This window comes from Heliangelus exortis, chromosome 3 (genome assembly GCF_036169615.1).
Source record: "Heliangelus exortis chromosome 3, bHelExo1.hap1, whole genome shotgun sequence".
NCBI classification, from domain to species: domain Eukaryota; kingdom Metazoa; phylum Chordata; class Aves; order Apodiformes; family Trochilidae; genus Heliangelus; species Heliangelus exortis.
Genome location: NC_092424.1, coordinates 43,450,186 through 43,472,659, shown reverse-complemented (window position 1 = coordinate 43,472,659; position 22,474 = coordinate 43,450,186). Strand labels below are relative to the sequence as shown.

The following is a 22,474-nucleotide window of genomic DNA, read 5'->3' as shown; positions in this document are numbered from 1 at the left end:
CTCTCTCCCTTATTCTCTCTCCTTTCTTATAAGGGAGGAGAGAGAGATTAATAGAGAGCGTCTGTTACTCGGTTTAATTGCCGGGCCAGTGTTAAACCGTGACATCAAGTGACATAGAAGGTTTGGCTCTGAGCAATTTAACTTTGAAGACTGATATTAACTTCAGAATCCATACTGTTTTCTGTACTGGCATTGGATCAGATTACCTCAAGAGGTCCTTTTTGGCCTAAATTCTATGACTTTATGGAATTACCGGTACCAAAGTGAAATATGCGTTATTGATTTCACCTTCAAACTGTAACTTTTATGTATGGTACTAATAATTCCATGAGCAACCTAAAAGCCTTCATTGGATGTGACAGATCTCAAAAACCTCTGTATCCTATGAGGAATCAAATCCCAAATAAAGAAATTAATACAATGCATTACAATATAATGCACAAACAGAAATCAGATATTTCATACAAAAGCTTTCTATAACCAGAGTTCTTTTAATATCCCATGTGACTTGCAGATTCTTCTGTCAAAACATAGTGGTTTAACAGCAATGCTTGAGACCTGGGCCTGATCTTGCTTCACCTTTTCTTCTAACCTGTGGATGTATCTCTACAAGTGTTTCAATTCAGATCAGAGTGAATACTTTCAAAGAAAAGATCCTGATTGTCTTCCCTTCATACCTTGGTTTGTGTTACAGAATCATCATGGAGTAAGAGAACTGACTCCCTTTGGAGTGAATGAAGCCATGTGAGCGAGGATATATCTGGAAAGGTATTTCCTGGTGGGTTTGAGGATTCCGATGCTGTTAAGCTGAGTTGCCTTTTTCATTTGAGCACAACAAATGTTCTAAAAGTTAACCCTGTGATATACCTAAAGAGTGAGTAAACACAATCCATCTGTTACTGATGATGGGAAGAGAAGCTGAATGTAACGGCCCATCCAGTTAACAACACAGCACTGGCAGAGCAGCTGACAGAAAGCCAGCTGCATCCTGACTTCCTGCTGCCCTTATTTTCTTAGGAACGAGGAATTGAAATATCAGTAGATGAGAACTAATACAAGCTACTGCTCAGCTGGGCAAAAGTCTTTTTGATGCCCCAGTACGGAAGGAACAATTTATGGCTTTCATACAACTTCTGATGCCCTATTTGCAACTTTGAAAGATGACTCTTAATTTGTCCTAATGCCCATCCCCTGGCTTGCTCACAAATTCAGTTTCACTGCTGTGTCCATATAGTACCTTAAATATTGGCAATATAGTCTCCATTCAGCAGTTAAAGCAAGGATGTAGTGTACTGTAGTAAAACAAACAGCTGTACCCTTCATAGAATATTTCAAACCTCCAAATGAAACACTAAAATGAATCTCTACAGTGCACCTAGCTTTATTGCAGAGAGAGATGATTCCACAAAGACTACACACACAGAAACACTGTTTTTGATGGAAGCATAGTACTTAGCTGTCAGAAGAGCAGTGCTGACTGGTTTTCCTCTGCTCCGCTAGTAAGTATCATGTACCCAGCTGTCCCTTTTATCCAGCTTTATGTATCATTCTATATATTATTTACACTTTGGAAAGGCAGAACCACACAGAAGTCAGAACTTGTCTACATACCAATTCCACAGCAAGCTATTGCTATAATTGCTTCAAAGGTATTTTTGTTTATTCAGCATCCTTACAATCCACAAATTATGAAAATAAATTAAAAAATTAAAAATGAAATATCAGTTTAGAGACAGCTGTAATTTTATCCCCCAAAATGAGTTATAGTTCTATATAGTTTTGATGGCCTGTTACTTTTAAATTGACTGTTTACATGTAGCTGCCTTTATTATTATAAAAACACTGTCAAGTGTAGAAGTATAGAACTAGGGTATTTACATTAAAGAAAATTAAGGCAGAATGCCCATCTTAACTTTATGTTCTTTTAACAGACATTCATTCCTCATCTTTTCCCTTTCAAAAACAAGAAAGCTTGAAAGACCTAAGCTAGGTTTAGTTTAATAAGAGAAAATAAGAGGACTGCCACACAGAAAATTACGAAATTATACTCAGTTTAGGGGTACCACTTTTCTCTTTTGCCTCAGGCTTTTGGGACATTAAGGCCATGTTATAAATCCTGGTCAGTGCTTTTTTCTAAAGAGTAGGAATAAGAGTTTATTAGCATCACAGTGGTTGCCTCAATAATGGCAAAACAGTTGCTCATTACTGCTCATTAGATTCATATTAGATTCATTTGCAATAGCAATACATCTTCTATTCATACTCAATTGCAAAACAACAGATATGATTTGACACCTGCTGTAGTGCAGAATTCATTAGAAAGTAATAATACAAATAGGAATTCAATGGATGGACTTAGTTTTTTGTCTCTGATGGGTCTAAAATTTGTCATTTAATGTAGAATTTATATAGGATAAATACCACAGCAGGCAAGTAGCTTCTTCAAATCAAATGTGCTCCCATAAAATATTACACACAGAAGCAGATATGGAAGGAGCAGACAGATATACAAACAAGGAAATTAACAGTACCATATGCAGGATGTTATGTACACAGTACCATACCGAGACTGCTTCTGTTGATATTCCTAATATGTACATGTAGTCACTAATTTTTAAAGTAACAGAAAAAAAAACAACACAAAAAGTTACATTTTCTTCAAAATACTAGGTCAACAGGTCTGATTTTCTCTCAAAAAATTCTAGGACAAACTGAGCCCAGGATGCTACTGAAATGCTACTTAAATATCCTTGCCTCAGTTTACTCAAACAGTGCATAACCGTTATAGCATCAATGCACTTTCAAGGGCCAAGCTAATAATGGTGTTTAAATGTGCTGGAATCTCTATTTTTTTTCTAGAAAATTCCATGGAGGAACCTCCAAATTATCTCAAAACTCAGCACTTCTTACCTCTTTCCATATACAAGGGATGAAAATATACCCAAGTAATGGGTCTTCACATCATGCAGAAGTGGATAGGTTGAATCCAAAATCTAGCCCTGTGTAACCTCGCTCCGCTTTCCACAGGAGAACTTAATATGATCATTGCCCCCCTCTGTTTACACCATTTTAGAGATAACATTCATGATTTAGTACTTGAGGAAAATAGAGGGGAATTAAGATGAATTCCCAGTGAAAGACTACCAAATATCTATTCTGAATTCCATTAAAAAATTATTTGATCTGGTAAAGCCTAGGATCAGGCCTGACTTTTCTTCAGGCTTCTTAAGTCATGTTACCAGCCTATCATCACTATGTGATTTCCCTTTCTTCCACAAAACCAGAAGTCTCAAAAAGCATAGCCTCAAATTTTGTGTCATGAAATTTTGTTCTGTTTCACTTACACCAACACTCCAGTGCCTCTCAACTTTGTATTAATCAGCATCTTGTATAAAACCATTTCTATTTTGTAGCTGTTGCTCATGAAATTAGTAACACTGAACTGAACATATCTTGAAATAGATCCTCAGAAAACTAGTAACCTCTTTGCCATTCACTATTTCCCATTTGAGTTTAATACTCCCTGCCCATTTCTCCACTGTCACACTTCTTGCACTTACTCACACATTCTCCAGCTTAATTAATAACTTCCCATGGGATTCCACATTAAATGCCTTGAAAGTCCAAATGAATTTGTACTATCACACTTGTCTTGTCCAGCAAATCAGATATCTTGTCAAAGATAGGTACCAAGCTAGTCTGGAATGATTCAAAGCAATCAAAATGCATTTTATTCTATTTTCCATTTATTATAATGTACTGTTATACTTTCTTCAGAAATCAGTTCTAAAGATGCAATCTGTTGAAGTCAGGCTACCAGATCTTCAGTTACTGAAGTCAGCTTCCTTTCTTATTTGTAAGTATTTTTTGTATGGCAGTCTGTCATACTAGACACGTTTATTATTCTTGCTGTCTGCAAACTATGGAATGGAAGTTGCCATCTTCCCTCTTGACTATGTCACCTGACACAAAACACTCAAAACATGTATTAAACAGAAAGGCCACTCATAAGGCAGTGTTTATAAAAGGCATATAAGTATTCCTACTCTGAGTGGGCACTGTTTTCTTTGGCTCTCTAGAAATGATATAGTATTATTTAAAGGTTATTTCAATACATGATTTTTTTATCCCTGGTCTTTTCAGAGCAGACTTTATAGAAAATTCTTATACAATTACTCTAGGAGAAATATTTAAAAACAACAGATCTGTCTTGGTTCAGCCAAACATTAAAACAGCTGTTCTAAGCCTAGATTTTCAAGAGCCACTATAAATGCAAAAAAGAGGATGGAAAAGAAGTCATACAAGGAGGGCAAATCTTCACTTGAATAAGCTAGCTGCTTTAAAAAAATCAGCAGTTAATGAAATTGCTAATATGATTATTGGAGAAACCAATATCACCAATATTCACAGATACTCAATTTGCTAACCAAAATCATCAAATTATCCCATCAATCTCACTTCACAACCATGGTTCTGCTCAGGGCACTGACTGCGTGGCAATGGGTAGCAAGCACTATCAGGTAAGGAGAGTGCTTTGCTCTCCTGGGCATGCTGGAAAAGCAACATATCGCTGTCTTATTAGATGTATTATAATGTTTATTTGCCACTTCACCACTGTTTTTAAGGAAAAAAACAAACAAAAAAACCCACCCACAAAAAAAAAATAAAACCCCAAACCAACAAAACAAACCCTTCAAAACAACAAAAAAAAACCAAACAACAAAGCACAACAATAAATTGAAAGCAGTCTGAACAGCCATTAATATCAATGGTTTCCAATGCCATTTTTTCCTGGGAAAACTGATTTCTCCTGGGAAAGATGGCATAGGCACCCTGCCTCTTTCCTTCTGTGTGGGATCTGAGAAATAACAACGCAAAGATATTAACATTGCATGGTCAAGAGTACTTTCTATTAATATGCCATTAATATAATGACCTTTGCACTACATTTAAAGATCATGAAAATCAATATTTATTCTTAGGTCATGGAAAAAAATCAATCTTGCAGTAAAATGAGTCATATTTAATATATCCCATCATAATATTTAAGTTTTTATATAAAAAGTAGCATTGATATGTGAATAATGCATGCTGTGGCAGATGAGTTTCCCTTCTCAAACAAATTTATGTGAATATTCTTGGAACTGGAAAGATTTAAAAAGGAGTGTATGCACCTTTTTCCTGAGCGCTTTTCCAAATTTCTCTGTTTCTCTAAAATTTTTCACATACACTGCTGCACACAACAAATAAGAAGTCACTGTTTCCTGCAGCCCGAGAACACTGGTGTATTACTGTTAATATTCTTGTAATTCCTTCATTTCCATTGCTAGATATCTTTTGAAAAGTAACAGCCACTAAGGAAGCTCAACAACATTTCCTCCTGTTTCCTGTACCAGTGTATCTTTGCTTTTATACCTAGGATAAAATGTACAAGAATACCAGTGGAGGTAAACTACTTCTTGCTGAACTACCCTTTAATTCATGCAAATTTTCAGTTTTCCATATGTGTTTGGGTTTGGAGGGGAGAAGCCTGAGTAAAAAAAATGGATAGGATGAGAGAAAATGGACTCAAATTGCACCAAGGGAGATTTAGATATGATATTTGGAAAAAGAAAAAAAAGTATAGCTGTAACATATCAGGATGTGGTTTAGTTGCCATGGGGGTGTTGTGTTGGACTTGTTGAAGGTTTCATTTGATGATCTTAGAGTTTTTTTCCAACCCTAATGACTCTGTGGAGGCAATGACAGAAAGGAGTACATACATTCAAGCTGCCTGTATAGGAAATCAGTTGTAATGCATCTCATGTCCCATGGTAAGTCAGGACCCACATTCACCATCAGGTAACAGCCACGGCAACATTACACGCACAGGAACTCTCACCTGAGAATCTCAGTGTTTTAAAACAAGCCACTTGCACTGCTTCAGATGGATAAAATGAAACAGATACGAAATTATTCATATAAGGTCAGTCAGTATCACAGCCAGGATTAGGAATTCCTGAAATTACTCCCCTACAGAAAGTCAGTCCCAATCCCCTTCTCTGCTCTAACCACTAGACATTCTACTTTCCCAGCAAATATAACCCATTCCCTCATCAACAGTAAGCCAACATTATGCCTTTGTACATTTGTGAAAGTAAAGAAGCACGGCAAAGAAAACAATTTTTCTTCAACATTCATAAATAATTGCTTTCTGGAGGTATGAGCAGGAGAACCTCTGACATACTAGAAGAAATAAGGAACACACCCACAGTTTGACTGTCTTTTCAGTTATAGTGATGGGAACTGGGTGTAACATCTTATCTCAACAGCCATTGCAATGATGAAAAAGCAGGACCAGATCTGGGGAGATGAATCCTGGCCCTGACTGGACAGACGGATTCCATAGCTCATTCAGAAAATAGGCATCACTTCTTTCCTGTTTCAGAGCTTTTGGTCCATTTGTTGCCAGCAGGCTTGGCATCTTTGTATTAAACCCCTATTCTGGTTAGTTCAGCATGTAGAACTGATTACACATTTCTCTTCTACTGATAGCAAGGCATGTGTTAAAGGGAGATGGGATAGGCAAGTTGCAGAGGCTAAAGCAGCCCCCCTAGAAGGAGTTTATTTTCTGGCAAAAGGACATTGTGGGAGTCATTCATTCAGGCTACTTGGCATTAAAGGAAATGTCATCTATTGCCACTGTCATCTCCTGTATTTTAATAGAGCTTTTCAAATAATTTTTTGCAGTTGAAAATTGCAATGTCTCCATTTTTTTTTTAATTTTCTTTATAGAGAGGACTGATTTCTTGCCTGCCTTTTAAAAGTCTCAGCTGTTTTCTTCTGCTCTGTTTAACACGTAAAGCCTTTAATACTTTGAACTTACAGCGAAATGCAAAATACAAGAACTGTCTACATGGAAAACCTTAATCAGTCAGGAAGTTGGTAAATTATGTCTTCATGCCATCCATATTGAGTGTCCATTACTCCTGGACATAGCACATTAACTGACTCATTAGCTATTTCAAACCATATGGACTTAGGTTTGGGTGGGTTGCTCTGATAATATCCTGAGGTGAGCTTCCTAATTATTGTAATTATGTGATCTCAATCATGGGGCCAGTCACACAAAATAGAGTCAAGAATCTTTAAAATGGGTGTCAATGCACCCCGACAATGACTGAGTTGAGCAACATGCCCCCTCGATGTTGGAAATCCCTTGATACCACAAAAAGTAATTACTTTAAAAGTTCTAAGAAACTGGCAGGCAACACAGTGATAACTGAGTAAGCACAGCAAGCACATGAGACTTGGCACAGATTCCCAAATATGAATAGATTTCTCAACAGAAAGAGGGAAGCAGTCTGAAACTTGATGCCTTGTTGTCAATAGTCTTAATACAGAGATGTTACATCTCCAGTGTGCATTTAGCCGTGATATTTTAAGCAACAAGGAGATCCAGAGTGGAGGGGGGGAATTAAATGTGGAAGTGCTAAAGTGTCAGCACTAAATACCACAAAAGCATCACAATGCAACAGCAAGAAAGCACACTACACCTACTGTAGAAAATTTAAGGAGCTTTATGCATATGATACTGCAAGATTTCACATCATTGACTGAAATACTTTATACTCAAGCTTAGGTTTGAGGAAGGACAGGAAAAAAAAATTAAATAGAAAATGGGCATAATGTCTAATGCACAGTGCTTTAAAATAACTCAGCACAGAGATAAAACTGTTTTGTTGTATTACTAAATACTAAAAGACAATGCTTGCTCTCTGAGAGCCTCACCACACAGCACAGTTTTTGTCACCTTCTAGACCTTATTCTAGAAATAAAACCAGGAGTAGAATGGTGCTTCTGAGCCACACATCAGGATAAAACTTCCCAAGCTCACAGTATTTACCTTGCAGAAGAGCCAGCCCAAAGTGTTAGCAATGAATACAGAATAACCTGAAAAGAACATTACTATTTTCTTTTTCAACAATGAGAAGGTGGCCATACCTGTACTGACTTTGCAGACAAGCTCAGATGTTTCCTTCATGCGTTGTGTATAAGTAAACATCCACCAGACAAAACAAAAGAATAAAACCCTGAAGATAACAGGAGCCATAAACCAAACATCCAAAGCAAATTTCTCCCACCACTTCTAATATATAACTCAGAGTAACAAGAAAATGCCCATGTGAGCTGCATGAGGAATAGATTTTAATGAGAAGGGCCTGTGGCCCTCAGCTGTTTGGAGCAATGTGCCGTAAGTAAAATAACAGCAACTTGGTAGCATTTTCAGCTGTATGCTGGCAGGATTTGTATGGCTTTGCTCATATAAGCATACATACCTTTTTCCTATGAGAATTCTTGCATTTGGCAGGTATACTGTCTATATGATTTGAAAAAGAACCAACCAAATAACTGTGAAAAAAAAAACCCTCTTATGTATAATTATTTTGGTCATTCACAACCTCACATCACACCCCCAAACAGCTAATTTGAAGAACCTGTGAAGAGGCAATGGAGGTTTTAACCTCCATGATCTTTAAATGAAGATAGTGTTTCTTGGGAGGGTTGCTAATTGGCTATGACAGGCAGGAAAAAAAAAAAAAAACAACAAACAACAAAGCCCTGGTTCCAATTCAGCCCAACAGGCAAAGAGGTTTCCTTAGTCCCAAACCACAGGGATGTGCTATTTACAGGGCAAATAGGCCCTCCTACCAAGTTTTAATCTGAGTAGAGGTCAGGTGAAGTCTTTGGCCTTTGTTGATTTTTAAAGTAATTTCTGCGTTAAGCTTTTGTTTTGCATTGTCTAGAACAGACTTGTATGAAAAATTTGCTAGTGATATTTGCATACACTTTTTGGGGGCTTATTAGTTATGGTTATTCATCAGTGAACATTTGGCTTTAAGTGACAAACAAACTAATTCTTGAGGATCAATCTGGTGTGTGCAGGAAGCTTCTCCTCTAATAAATGAAAAAATCTTCAAAACCTTTAACCTTATATATCTTAAAGCTTTTTGTACTATGTGATAATGTTAAAGTTGTGAAAGAGCTACATGATATTAAGGATGGCTAAGACTTCAGATATTCTTCCATGTGGACAGAGCTGAAGTTGTAAACTTGCAATTTCTTCTCTTTTAGTAGCACAAGGGAACTTGAACATTTAAACATTTTAAAAGGGTTTTTACAATTTTAAAATGGAATACCTTAAACCTCAGCTACCTAGCTAAGCATGTCGTTTGTATAAATCAGAAGGTGTTATATAAACTGACTTAAGTTTTTGGAAACAGTATCAGACTGCTTATGCTACTGTATCCATTAACAACTAAATAAACACTTGTGTATCTATTTCTACTTTTAGTTTTGTTATTACCTTGTAGCGGCTATTTTTAAAATGGCCTTTTCTTATTCTTCATTCTTCCTCAGAACTGCATCAGTTTGCTTTCTTTTTCTGATCTTATCCTTGCTCAAGAATAAAAAGCACTAAATACACTGAAGAACATCTTATATTTCTGAATAGTAAAGTTTTGCATTGAACCCTAATCTGTTAAATCAACATATTTCACTAACTTCCTGATATTATGGTATTATCAATGGTTGTGTGGGAAAAAAAGAGAAAACTACAGTTCTTGTGTACTTAAAAATTAAACTAAAATAGGGGTTTTTTGGATCACGTATCTTTCCACTAATTCATAATTGATCTTTTGTTTCACCACTTAATTTCTATAAATTTTGAGTGGTTTAATTTGTTATGATGTTCTCTCCTGCTTCTATTTAAAGTCAAACTATATTAAAATGTAGATGTCCATCAGCCAGCTAATGCTATCACTGGTATCTGCTAAATGTTTAGAAGACAGATGCAATCCTCATCTGTTTTACTTCCATATTCTGATGTTTTTGTGGGCATGGAAAGGCAGCTCAAGAGTAGCAGGGCAATTTTTTAGCTGTTTCTTTTAACAGTGGTAATGCCACAAAGTCTGCAAGATTGATGATGCAGTAAGGCCTACTCTACTCATGGCAATATATACTTTTCAGTTCACTTACAGCTCATGTACCTTCTCAAGATGTTCTGGGTTTTTATTATTCTTGAATTGGTTTGGGTTTTTTTGTAAAAGGACTTGTAGTCAGTGATTGGAAGCCACAGTGGTGGCTGCAGTGGGTTCTGCCTTGATGCAGTGTGCTGTCTGGGTGGATGGAACCTATTAATAAAGTCAAGCTCACACAAGAGTGTGAATTGTTATCAGATGCATACCCTGGAGCCTGGGGAGTAAAAAAAAAAACAAATCTCATTGCATATTTCATTACCAACTCACAAGCTGATGGTGATGATGGGGCTGCTCCTTCCCTGGGTCAGCTGCACTTGTTCTCTGTACATGCCTGAAGCAATGGCGGATGAACCTGGGGGGTGGCCATGGCCTCTTGCCACCGTCTGCAGGGCTGCTGCTGCCTTCCAAAGCCCTAGGCAGCCCAAACCTCTGCCATCTCACCCGGGGTGAACGCAGGATCTATCACATGTTGGTTTGGGGCACAAATCTATTTTTCTGCATCCAGAAGTGATCCTTGACCTATGCCAGGAAGACACTGAGGTATAAATGAGTTGGCCTGAGCAGTGGCACCGCAGCAGCTGTGAGGGTTCATTACAGCTCTTGAAGTCCTTGTTGTACCCAGAAAACTTCCAGAAGCAAAGACGATTTTTTTTCCCACCCCTCAGGCAGGGAGCAGTCTCGTCAGCTATTTCTATCTGCACCAAAGCACTTTAAGTGCAATAAAAAGAAAAGTAAACTCCTTGCTGGCGAAGTGCACTTTAAAAAGAGGGAGAATCGGAGTGACTGGGACTCAAGTGCAGCCCGGTGCACCGCCTAAAGCCGCCATTTCTCCCTCCATCCCCTCCCGCCTCACTACCGAGAGCGGGCGGCACCTCGAGTTTGCGGGTCGAGGGTGCTGGACCTCGCTGGGCCGGGCCCCGCCCCGCCCCGCCCCGCCCCGCCCCGCCCCGCCTCGCTGAGGGAGCCCGGAGGCTGAGGGAGCCCGGCCTGGATTTCCCCTCTTCCCCGCCCCTGAGCTTGCCGCGGGAAGACGGCGTCCCGCCTCCTCCTGCCGCCGTTACGGGTGGGCGCTGCTCGCCCGGGCCCGGCCTGCAGGAAGTTCCCGGCTGAGAAGTTTGGAGCCGAGGCCGGGGGGAGGCCACGGGGGGCCTGCGGAGGTGGGTGTGGGGAGAAAGGGAGAAAGAGACCGGCACGGGCCTGTCTGACTCCCCCCTCCCCCCTTCTCCCTCTCCCCCTCCCGCCCCATCTGCCGTCGGAGGGGAGGCCGCTGCCAGCGAGCTGCCCCGGCTGCCGCGCAGCTGAAAGGCCCTGGGGTGGGTGGGGGAGGCCGCGGAGAGCTGGGCCCCGGCTCGGTGGCTGTGAAGGGGAGGAGGTCGGGAGTTGTTTCTTCTGATAAAAGTCAACTTCTTTCGTTTCCGTCCTGTCAAGGTGCGATGCCGCCGAAGGGGCGCGGCAGAAGCAAGCTGCCCGTTCCTCTTCCGAGAGACATGATCCTGAAAGACACCGAAGGAAAAGTCTGGCGGCTGGGCAGTCAGCTCGGTCAGGGAGGATTTGGCTTGATCTATTTAGGTAAAGTGCCTGTGGTAATTAGGAGGGTGACTTGTAAATTTATTGGTAACTTTCTTACGTAAGACAGAATGCGTTTAAGAAATTGACTGTTGTTTATATGCTGGTGGTCATCTGTCTTGGTCTGTGGTTTTCTGCCTCTCAGCAGCTGTGGGGTGTCCTTGTTCAGAAGTGTTGCAGATGATACAGCGTGTTCTCCATAGGCCAACCAGCCCAGTTTGCTGGCTCCTTTTCTTTGCTGGCACTTTTCTTTGGAGTTTGCATAGGGTCGGTAAGATGCTGCTTCTGTCAATGACTGCTGAAGAACACTGCCAGTCAATGCTCTCTCTTCAAAGTAATTTTGATGCTTTCACGAGTCACTTTGGGCTTGTGCCAGCCTTATGCTCTGGAGCACTCCAGATTTTTGGTTATTGGAAATGTCCACTGGCCGAGTCTAAGTCAGTTTTCATAGGAGAAATGTAACAGTAACAATAGTTAGCTGGGTGTTGCTACTGAATTAACATTTTTCACTAGAGGTGGAAATGCTGTTCTTGATTTTCTCCAGCCTAGACATATTTCTGTATTTTCTTCAGAAGAAGCTGCTGCATTTCACTCAGTCTGTGCTTTGTAAGGAATGCATGGTTTCAAAAGGGAGCTTGTAAAGCATTTTGGATCCTGGTCTCTATGAAAGAGCAAATCTTACTTTCAAGGCTATATTTTGAGTTTGTTGGTTTTGGTTTTTTTGCAACACAAACTTACACAGGCAGACTGGTCCACAGTAACTCATAGGGACTAAACTGAGCTTCTATTAGGACAGCAGTAAAGATTTATCTAGAAGCAGCTTAATATATCGTAATTGGAGCCAAGCATGATCCTTTAAAGTTTTAAGTTTTAAACTTTAAAGTTAACTGTGTATTTGGAGTATCAAATTTTAAAATGTGATAGGCAAGTCACTTGTATACATAACTTGTATAATATAACATAGTATAATATATATTCCCTAATGCATAGATCAGCTATACCTTGATTTTTTTAAGCTTGTCCTTTTTGTGTTTTTTCTGCCATGAAAATACAGTTTGATAATTTTCTAGTCTTGTGTAGCATTTTGTTTGAATTTTGTTGTGGGTTTTGGTGATTTTTTTTGTTTTTTTGGTGATTTGTTTGTTTGCTTGCTTTTTAATCTCTTAATGATGTTTCCTTCATATTGAGTGATTTGTCAGAAAAAGATATTAATATGCTGTTATGCAGCATGAGCTTTCTGCTTAGTATGATTTCCAGATCTTTATAATGAGATAAATGTTTATTAGAACAGGCATTATATGTCAGGTGCCTTTTCAGTTTTTTTGTGTTTAGTAGCTATAAGATGTTCTGCATGTGGGGATTTATTTCCAATATGCTGAGCTGGGCTAGATTCACTGTGGTTTCATGGAGATTACAGAGCTGGCCCTTAGTGTCAAATTGTAGCATCAGGCACCTACTGCAGAGAGAAAAGGTGTGTGTTTTCTATACAAGGGTTAGCATGTTTGCTCTTTCCAGTCATAAATGTGGCACTTGTGTGCCACTGGTCTCTGGTGACAGATTTACTGTGATCTTTGTTACATCTATCTGGCTATCTCATGGTGATTGTCTGCTTTCAGCTGCTGAGGATCATTTTATATTGCACTGAAGTTTTCTCACTTTCTTTTCTTCTCACGTCCATTATGGTTAATCACAAAGAATGAATAAAAAAAATTGAATGATATCAGAAGATTTGTATTTTATTTTATGTTTTGATAGTCCCATATATATAGTCAGATGTTTCTTCTCTAGAGTGCTTGCCCGGTTGTATTGTTCTTCCAGCTATTGGTGTGGCTATAAAGTATAGGAGAGTTGACAATTTTACTTGTTGCATCTGGAGTTAGGTTGAATCTAGACGTCAGGTTTGAGTGCAGAAACTTTTGGGTGGTGGGGTGGGAAGGCATACATTGGTTTTTAGAATGAAAAGGAAGGTATAGTTTGTTAAACTGAATACCTGTGTAAATGAAGCAAAAAGATTTCAGTTGCCACTGCTTCTACTTTGCTGCAAAGTCAACATGGTCACTGAAAAACCCGGAGAAAGCTAAGGCTGTGTGTGTGTTTGCAAGTTATGTGGTGTAATGAAAGTGATGAGTAAATGGTAGCAGTGATGGCTATGGCCCTACACCTACCCTGTGTTTAAGTTGAGGGGTCACTTTACTTTGGACTAGATCTGGTATGGTCTGCTGTATGAAATTGCCTCCACAGATACATGGTTTGAGGCTGTCTGGAGGAACTGCTTTGAATCCTTATGTTGCTGTGAGGAGTTGGGAGTGCATCTGGTGGGTTCCTCTGGTTTCTGGTTTGGTTTCCTCAGTTTCATACAGTTCATACATACCTCGCTGCTCTGCAGATTGAACCTGTGGGGAAGGTAGGTGTTTCAACTAACTGCAGTTACAGAGGAATTAGAGGTTAGTGCACTGAGAATATTTATGTTCTTTTTCATTTTGAAATACCTGGTAACTTATTAATGACCTTTGAGACATAAATTGTTTATGTTTGAGAAATCCTGTTCATAGAGCATATGAAATGTTACCATAACAAAAGAGACCTTAGCATGAACTAAGATGTGAAATTCAGGTGTCTCTGTATATTGCAGTTCAAGGATAAAAGAAAGGAAGGCAAACTTGCAAAGGCTTCTGCAGCAAGGGGGGGACTGAGGAAACTGGGAACGCAGCACAGAAAGCAGGGTTGTAGTGGATGTAGTTTTCAATGTATAAGATAAAAACATTTTGTCTTCCCGGATTGCTCAGAGTATGGATCTGTCATTTACTGTTGCTGTCAAATCACACTGGACCTTGCGGGTGGTAAAGCACATGGGATTCAGTCAGTTCCATGCAGATTTGATTACTTTTCTGCCTGATCACACAGAGCACCGAGGTAATTTCATATATTGTGGTGTTTGTTGCAGTTTGGCTCTCACTGAACTGAGGTAGAAAGCAGTCAGTGGATTAGCTGAGAATGAGAATACAATCTGGGACCCCTGGTATTACCATTCTGTGTGATTTTTGTAAGTGACAGCATGGCTGAAGGAATACAGCTGCCACTTCTGTAGTGGTTTTTTTGTTTCTTTAATCTCTTCTTTAAGGTGTAGTAAATGTTACATGTCACACTAAACTAAAGGCTTAGTTCCTCTTCTAGTTCATCCTACAATTAAAACAGGAAGTGGGCAAGATTTATCCCCAAGTGTTAACACTAGATGAAGTTTTCTTGTTTAGTCAGCCCCTTTTTCTCTGATATGTGATTGTATTATGTAAAGCATGCCATTCAGCAGCTCTTTTTGCTCCTGATCCTACAATCGAGAGTCAAGGGGAGTAAAGTAGATGATGACACCTTGGAAAGTAAGATATGGATGCTTAGTGCCGAGAGGCATCTTCTTTCTTTGTGCTGTTCAGACTAGTTTTTAGTGAGAAGCTAACCCAGAAAGTACTGTAAAGAGGTGGGCAAGACAGGAAGGCGGAGGCAGATTTGACTGCCTGCTGGCTCTGAACAGCTCAATCCTTTTTATTAAAAGTGAAGGTTAACATTGTCAGCTATATCTTTTTAATATAACTTTTAATAAGTATTTTTACAGTAGCTGTGTAAATATTTTGATATGCATCGTTATAGCTTAATTTGCCTTTAAAGAGGGTACTCCATATTCCATTAATCTGTAACAAAGTTCTTGAGAAATTTAACAGTATCTCTGCAAAATATATTTACAAGGAATGCATTCTGTGGAAGGTTCTGTTCACTAAATCAAAGCTGCTAAAAGCCATTTACTGGTCCTGAGTCCTAGGATGCAAATAATATCTTCAGGTGCAGGGCTTCTAAACTTCTAATTGTATATATGAAGGCTATTGCTATCTACAAATTCTGTCCTACCTCAGAAATAGTTTCCCTGGTTTCCTAATTATTTTTTCTCTACCTGTCTGCCATCTCATCTGTTTCTTTGTTGACTTGTTCCTTCCCTTGGATTTCCTGTGTATTTATCTCTCAACCAGAACAAATCCAGTAGTGGAAGGCTTACAAATACTGGTTTCTCCCAGTGCTTCTGAAGAGGAAAACTTTCTGTAGTGCCAGAAGCAATAGGAGCCATCTGCAGATTTTCTCTCAAACATTGCTTTTGTTGTAGCAAGAGCAATATGGATCATAAGCTGGAATTAACTGTACTGTTGTATGTTAGAAGTTTGATTTTATTTTTGTTACTAGTGCTGATTTGCTGTCAGGCATTTCAGACAGAACTGGTATCATTTTTATATCAGGAAGCAGCATGGAGAGAATTGGGGGAAGAAAGTGACATATTGCTGGTCTCATGGCTAGTTTGTAGAGTCCTGTGGATAACGGTGGCAGTACACTATGAAATTAAGGAAGAGCTGAGGAAGATGCTACTGGGAGCCTTACATTCTCCCATTTGTCTTCCTGATCACAGTCAGTAATTAACGCCTGTCTTCATATAAATCATTCTCTAGTCCTGCTGCAAGCACTCTATTAATGCACAATTTGGACTGAAAATTTAAATGCAGAAAGGTCACACAATGTTTTGTTAAGATTCTACTGTCACAGTGAAGTCTGCTGTATGCAGCACTAGCTACTTGCAGGTGTGTGGTTCTGTAAAGTACTAATTTTTTTACATATAGTTATACACACATGTAGTTTATTGTGTTTTGCATTAGAACTTATTACATTGAAAATGTTTTAAATTGTATTTTACTTGTATATTATAATGGAACTTTGTAAGTGATGAGTGGAAACTTAATTTGAAATCTTGTTTTGTACCTGGCTTTGCAGCAGGTATTTTTGTGTTGCTATTTTTGCATGTGTTGCTACAACATGGGAAGCTCAAGAAAGCACATAGTGATAAAGAAAGCTAGAATCAGTGATAATTCTGCTCTATTTGAAGATTCGTTACCACAGTGTGCACACTATCCTTTTCTGTTTTATATTTTGCCTTCCATTTTTCAAGAAGTGGCAAAGAATATCTGCTTGAGCAGTAAACAGTGACTGAAAAGGTGAATATTGTCTTTTATTACCAGCAGTACTGGGAACTTTGCTGCTGTTGTAGGTATGTAGGAGTGGCTGTGGCTTCTTCTGCTTTTAAACATGGATCAGACTACACTCCTCTGTTGGAATTGTGAGGCCTGGTGTTCTGGAAATCGAGATGAGATATGAAAGAAGGGTTGTTTCTATTTCAGAAAGAGTAATTTCCATGGCTGATTTGTATAGCTGGGAGTAGAGGTTTACTTGTGTCAGGGAAGAGAAGTGTTGGTGGAAGCACATTCTGTCATTGTCCTACTGGATATTCCTTGGTTTGTGTTAGGAAGGTGGCTTAATGAATTGGTTCTAGAGAAATGAAGTATTTCAACACTTGCTGAAATTAACTTCACTGAAAATATTTACTATAGTGCAGCAAATGAATTCAGATGTAGTAAAAATGATGCTAAGAGATACATGTCGATCATGATTTTTTTATAAACTCAAGGGAAAAAAAGTCTATTAATAGCAAACCCCTGTAGCAGCACCAGCAAGCAAACTCTCTGGTTAAGAATGGATTTTCCTTGACCTTCAGATGGTAAAATGTATTTCAGCAAAGGTCTCATTGTACCTGCAGGTGACAATCTTAGTGTGCAGATAACTACATTGGCAGATGAGCAAGACTTGAGGAAAGGCTCTTTTTTTCTAGTGCTAATATTAACCGGTAGAAATACAGATGGAGCAAGCAGATTACCTAATTTTTCACCCTGTCTGTAGGCAAACTAAACTGTAAATTTAGCCTGATTTTACTACATGATGGTTACTTAGGGGTGACCACATAGTACAGAATTAGCTCTCTTCATCTGTTGAAGAGGAAGTATTCCCTGTCTTGATGAGTTCTTGCTGGTGATTGCTACTCTGGAATCTTTCCTCTCCCTTCTTTTTTGGTGCTTTGCAGGCCAGAAGTCTTAACTTGGAAAATATAACTCCTTTTTCACACAGTGGTCCAAAGCCTGCCACAAAGTCTGCAGAAGTCATTACTACTACACTTTAGTTGGGTTTGGTTTTTGGTTTTTGTTTTTTGGTTTTTTCCATTTTTTTTTTTCCTTTTTTGGGGGCGTTTTTTTTTTTGCTTTTTTGGGGTTTTTTGGTTTTTTGGTTGTTTGTTTATTTGGTTTCTTAGGTTTTTTTGTTTTGTTTTTGTTGGTTTCTTTTTCATAAAAACTTGTGATTTGGGAGCAGTTGTCTTGCTCTTCATTACTCCACCTCGCAAGGCTTCTACTTGGGGACTGAGACTGTGGCATGCAAAGTAAAACTAGAAAGTCAAGAGAGGAAGTTTTATTATTATTTCTTTTTAAGGTGGGGGATATTATTTCTGAGCAGTGTTTTATGGGAACAGAAAGAGCTTTGGATGAAAGATAGGGCACCTGTTGCCTTATGGAGGCACTCCCTTCAGCCGTCTTTGGCACCTGTACCCCACTGAAACTGGCATAGCATCTTCTTTGTGGGCACCATGTCAAACTAGCAGATGGGCTGGAGCAGAATCTTGCCAGAAAACGGTTTGTGCATCAAGTTTTAAATATTAGAGGCTTGGACTCCTGTCTGAGAGTGCTGTAAGAGCAGGCAGACCATGCATAGCTTTTCTGCCTGGGGTTAAAGGATGTGTCGTACCTATTCTAGCTTAGAGTAATTAACTTTGAAAGTCAAACATTGGCATTGGCTTTAGTGAATCAAGATTAAGGTTTCGAAAAAAGATGAGTAAGAAATGTAGTGAAATTTTCAACCAATTCTGGATGTTCTTAACTTGAAGGCATTTGCAGTTATCTGCAAAACAGAGCAGAGCAGCACATCTTCCTTAGACTACTTTAAAAATTGTCTGTAAACACCCTTCACGTACTGAATTTTTCAGTTCTTGGGAAATATTGGATATTGTGGAGATAGGGAGAAGGAATGTGCTTTGTTCTCCTTTAAATGGTTTCCTTAGTACCCTCCATATGCAAGAAATACATGTGTTAAATAGCAGCTGATACTTTTTATTTATTTGTGTGCATTTTGGTTTTAGTAACTGTATTTCTGCAACTTGGATAAATTTCTGTTGTTACGTTCTCTCAGCAGCACTCACCCCTATTTGTTAGCTACTGACTTTAAAAGCTCTTTGTTGGGCTTAAATGGGGTTAGAATTTTTTGGGTTTTTCCATAGGTAGCCTGTGTAGGGTGGTATTTTTTAGTTTTTATTTCTGCAAAAAATGTAAGCCAACGATATTACTCTTCAGGATTGTTTAACCAATGATGCAAAGCAAAAATAAAATCATAGCAACCCAAGAACTTGTGAAAATGATTTTGTTTCCTAAACTAATATATCCTCAAAATATCCAACAGTGGCAGAGACGCCAGCTGAGGACAGGAGCAGGGATGTTTTTTCAAACTGCCAGATCATTGCTGTTTTGTTTTCCACTGTGTAAACTTTGTCAACAAAACTGGTTCTGTGAGAGCCATTGAAAATATTTTACCATATTCCAAATGTGACTGCCACAAATTAACTGCTAAAACTACAACAAGCACGTTTGAACTGGCAAATAAAGTTGGCACGTTTCTTTGTCAGACTGCATTCAATTGTGCTTTGTGGTTGTAGGAAATCGCAGTTCATCCAGAAACACTCTTTTGTTACCATGTCATATTAACATTTAGAAGGCTACATTAATTAAGGTTGTGGCACTCAGCAACCAAATGGATGAAATTCATGATTAGAGTGGGTGATAAGACCGTAAGTGCTGTGGCTGGGTGAAACTAGGTAATTCTGGATGTGAGTTGATTTGAGGTAAGTTATTTGCTGTGCTGTGTAGGGACAACATTTGAAAATTAGGGCAAAGAATGTGAATCTTAGTGCACAGCTTTATTTCAGGGTGTATTTTAAATTCCTGTGTGTTTTTGCTGGCATGGTAGCTGCGATTGTGGGATGAAGGGGAAGACAGGAAAAAAGATTGCCCTTTACCCTTTGCAAATATTTTGTGAGACTCATCTTGGCACAAAATGGAAACAGCCACAGCCCCCTACACAGCTTCATCTTGTGCCAGTGTTCCCAGTTAACAATTATGCAGACAATTGTTTTGATTGTGTGCATAAATTAACATCCCTCCCCCCCCAAATGCAAGGAATCTCTGCATCTCTAGTTGATAAAAGCGACAAACACTGTTAACTGGGAACTCTCACACTTGTTATGCCATTTTAAGATATCCTTTGCAAACATAATTTTGCCATATAGTGTTCCTGGTACACTATATATGTACTTAAATGCCATCGGAGACCTCCTGCCTATCAGCATTGCTCTCCTGCAGGGTCTTTGCTTACTGTCCTGCAGTCTAGCATTTAACTGATTGTAATATTATAAATAGCCATGTGCTACCACACAGAACGAGGCTAGCACATGGCTAATTACGAGTATACAGTAATTAACTGTGAGCTAAACTCGCAGGAGAGTATGTGGTGGTGGTCTATGAGGTATGTAATCAGACTGTTTGTTAAACCTTGGGAGCCTTTCCAGTCTGTTAAGTTACTATACATAGTAATGAGACAATTTTTAAAAAACCATTTATGTATATTTATGGACAAAAATTTGTCTCTCTGATTTCTAAGCTGTAGTTAGAATATTGCTGGCTGATATATGAATGGTTAATGAAAAAGATATAATGAAAGGTACATATGCAGCTTTGGCTTCTTTGTATGTATGTGATTATTATCTAAACACTACCTATGTAAAAAACTTAGAGCGTTTTTCACTATACCTGTTATGCCTTGCTTCATGTATGTGCAGGAGAAACAATACAATTTCTCCTTTTGTGCATTTGAATGTCACGTTACTCATTTTGTGAAGCATCTGTTCCTGTATCTTGTTGAGCTTTGTCTGACTTCTCCCTTTTCACATTGTAACAACTGCTTGTTAGTTTTGGTATTATTTTTCATAGATATGACTCCAAAAAGCATCCACACTAGCACACTGTAACAACCATGGGGTTAGGCCTTTTTGCTAGGCTACCTTGGGTTAATTGCTCTTCTTCATTACCCTGGCAGCTGTTACTGTCTTTCCCAGATTACCATGAATGGGGCCTGCTTACAAAATGTCAAGATGTCTATGGGGAAGTTAGATCAGTCTCTTTCAAATTCATTTACATTTCATACTTCTGTATATGTATCAAACCTCTATTAAGTAACTTCATATTAAAATACCTTTTCTTAGACATGGGTTCTTTGGTGTGTTTGTAGTGGGGCACATCTAATTCTGTCTGAGTATTTTGACATTGTTGAATACAGTGAAAACAAATGGATTGTGTTCCTTTAAATTGACATCTCCATCTGCTAATGCATAGTCTACATGTGGCAAAGAAAGTTGAAGACTTAAGCTCCCGTGTCTTAATTTCCAGTTCAGTACAATAATATGGTAACAACAAAGTTTACCAAAATTTCCTTCCTAGTGTTCTGAATGTGACTGCTATGTCTGTGCATAGCTCATATTTTCCTGAGCTTCTGTTTTAGGATATGGTCATTTTAACTTAATGTGTTATTAGTACAGAAGCATTCGTATGAGGAAGTGTCAAGCAGAAAGCAGTGGGGACCCTGCCAGTGTTTGGGGTGTGTATGCTGCCAGTTTCAGCCCAGATGCTGAATAGAATTGAAGGAATATGGCAGCTGAAGGAGTATCTTCATTGTAAAAATATCTTTATCCCCTGACCATCAAAAACTGTAAGCTTGGATGGTTTGATTAGATCAAAGTTTACTTGATTTTTATTATGCGGATAAAAGTAGTCTATTTTTGTGTGTGCTGATAGTTGAAGTGTTTCACACCTGAACTGTTGTTGGTATTTGATCATTGTAAGAAGTTTGAAAGAGACACTTATTTCCTAGGAACTGTATTCTTTTTAGTTTTTTTTAGTGTTATTTCTAAAAGATGATTTAGTCTCATTAAATTTTAATCCCAGTGTAGCTCCATGGAGCTTCAGTAGTATCAGAGAGAACTGATAGTTCTCTCAGGGTCAGAAGAAAATAGGATTGCATTGTCTGTGCAGAGAGGTTCTGTCTCCTGGGCTGTAATTGGCACATGTGGTCAATTATTGTTTTGAAATCTCTACTTGCACTAAGAGGCACAATCCCTCATCTCTCCTTTAGGCAGGTGGTGGCTGTGCTATCCCTAACTTAGGCCAGTGTCTAAATAATGTCAGAATAGAAATCAAGGCTCTAGGATGAAATTAATTTGTGGTAGAGGAAAGCAGACAATCCTGTCTAGAGGCATAATGTAGGTCATAACTTTTAAGTGGTGTCTTTGTCACGACAGCAGATTGACAGCAACCAAATACAGAGGTTATCCAATTGACTGCAATGACTTAAACATAGCCTGTTATAATGGAATACCTCATTGTGGTGCAAACGTGCAATGGGGACATCCTGCTTACTCCTTAATTAGCATCGAGGGAGAGAGTTCTGAAAATGTGGGTTAAATTGCTTCTATACTGTTGATTATAACTTCTCTGCGTGTGTTGGTTGTGGTTTATTTTTCTTTGAACTTGGAAAAATTTTGACCTTTAAAAGCAGGAATTTAGGCAAAATGTTGGGGGTCTTTGTCATGTATTTTTTGGTCACTCTATGAAATGTTAGCCTGGTCTTTTTTTGCAACTGTGTTTTGTTGCATACAGGTTGATCCTTATCTCCCTCTTATTTTGCAGCTTCCCCTCAAGCTCTCGTTCCTGTAGATGATGATGCAGTGCATGTAATTAAAGTGGTAACGTATAGATCTCCTTTCTAAACTGTTAACTTATATGCAGTTCTTTCTCTTAATTATCTATCCTTATTTTCAGCATTGGGTCTGTGTTGTGTGCTTGTGGCTTTTGTTTTTTACCCCCAGTTTTTTATGT

General features: G+C 38.7%; 1 protein-coding gene across 4 annotated transcripts in view; it reads left to right on the top strand.

Annotated features, from left to right (window-relative positions):
- The first annotated feature begins 10,953 nt into the window (after window positions 1–10,953).
- VRK2 (VRK serine/threonine kinase 2) overlaps window positions 10,954–22,474 on the top strand; it is a 45,869-nt gene continuing 34,348 nt past the window's right edge. The window contains exons 1-3 of one of the 4 annotated variants that reach the window (XM_071740360.1): window positions 10,954–11,176; window positions 11,448–11,588; window positions 22,286–22,341. In XM_071740360.1, the coding sequence (XP_071596461.1) occupies window positions 11,453–11,588; window positions 22,286–22,341 (192 nt within the window). In that variant the 5' untranslated portion in view covers window positions 10,954–11,176; window positions 11,448–11,452. Of the gene's footprint in view, window positions 11,177–11,402; window positions 11,589–22,285; window positions 22,342–22,474 lie in introns of those variants that run through there. The other 3 variants (XM_071740357.1, XM_071740359.1, XM_071740358.1) reach the window with 3 other exon arrangements.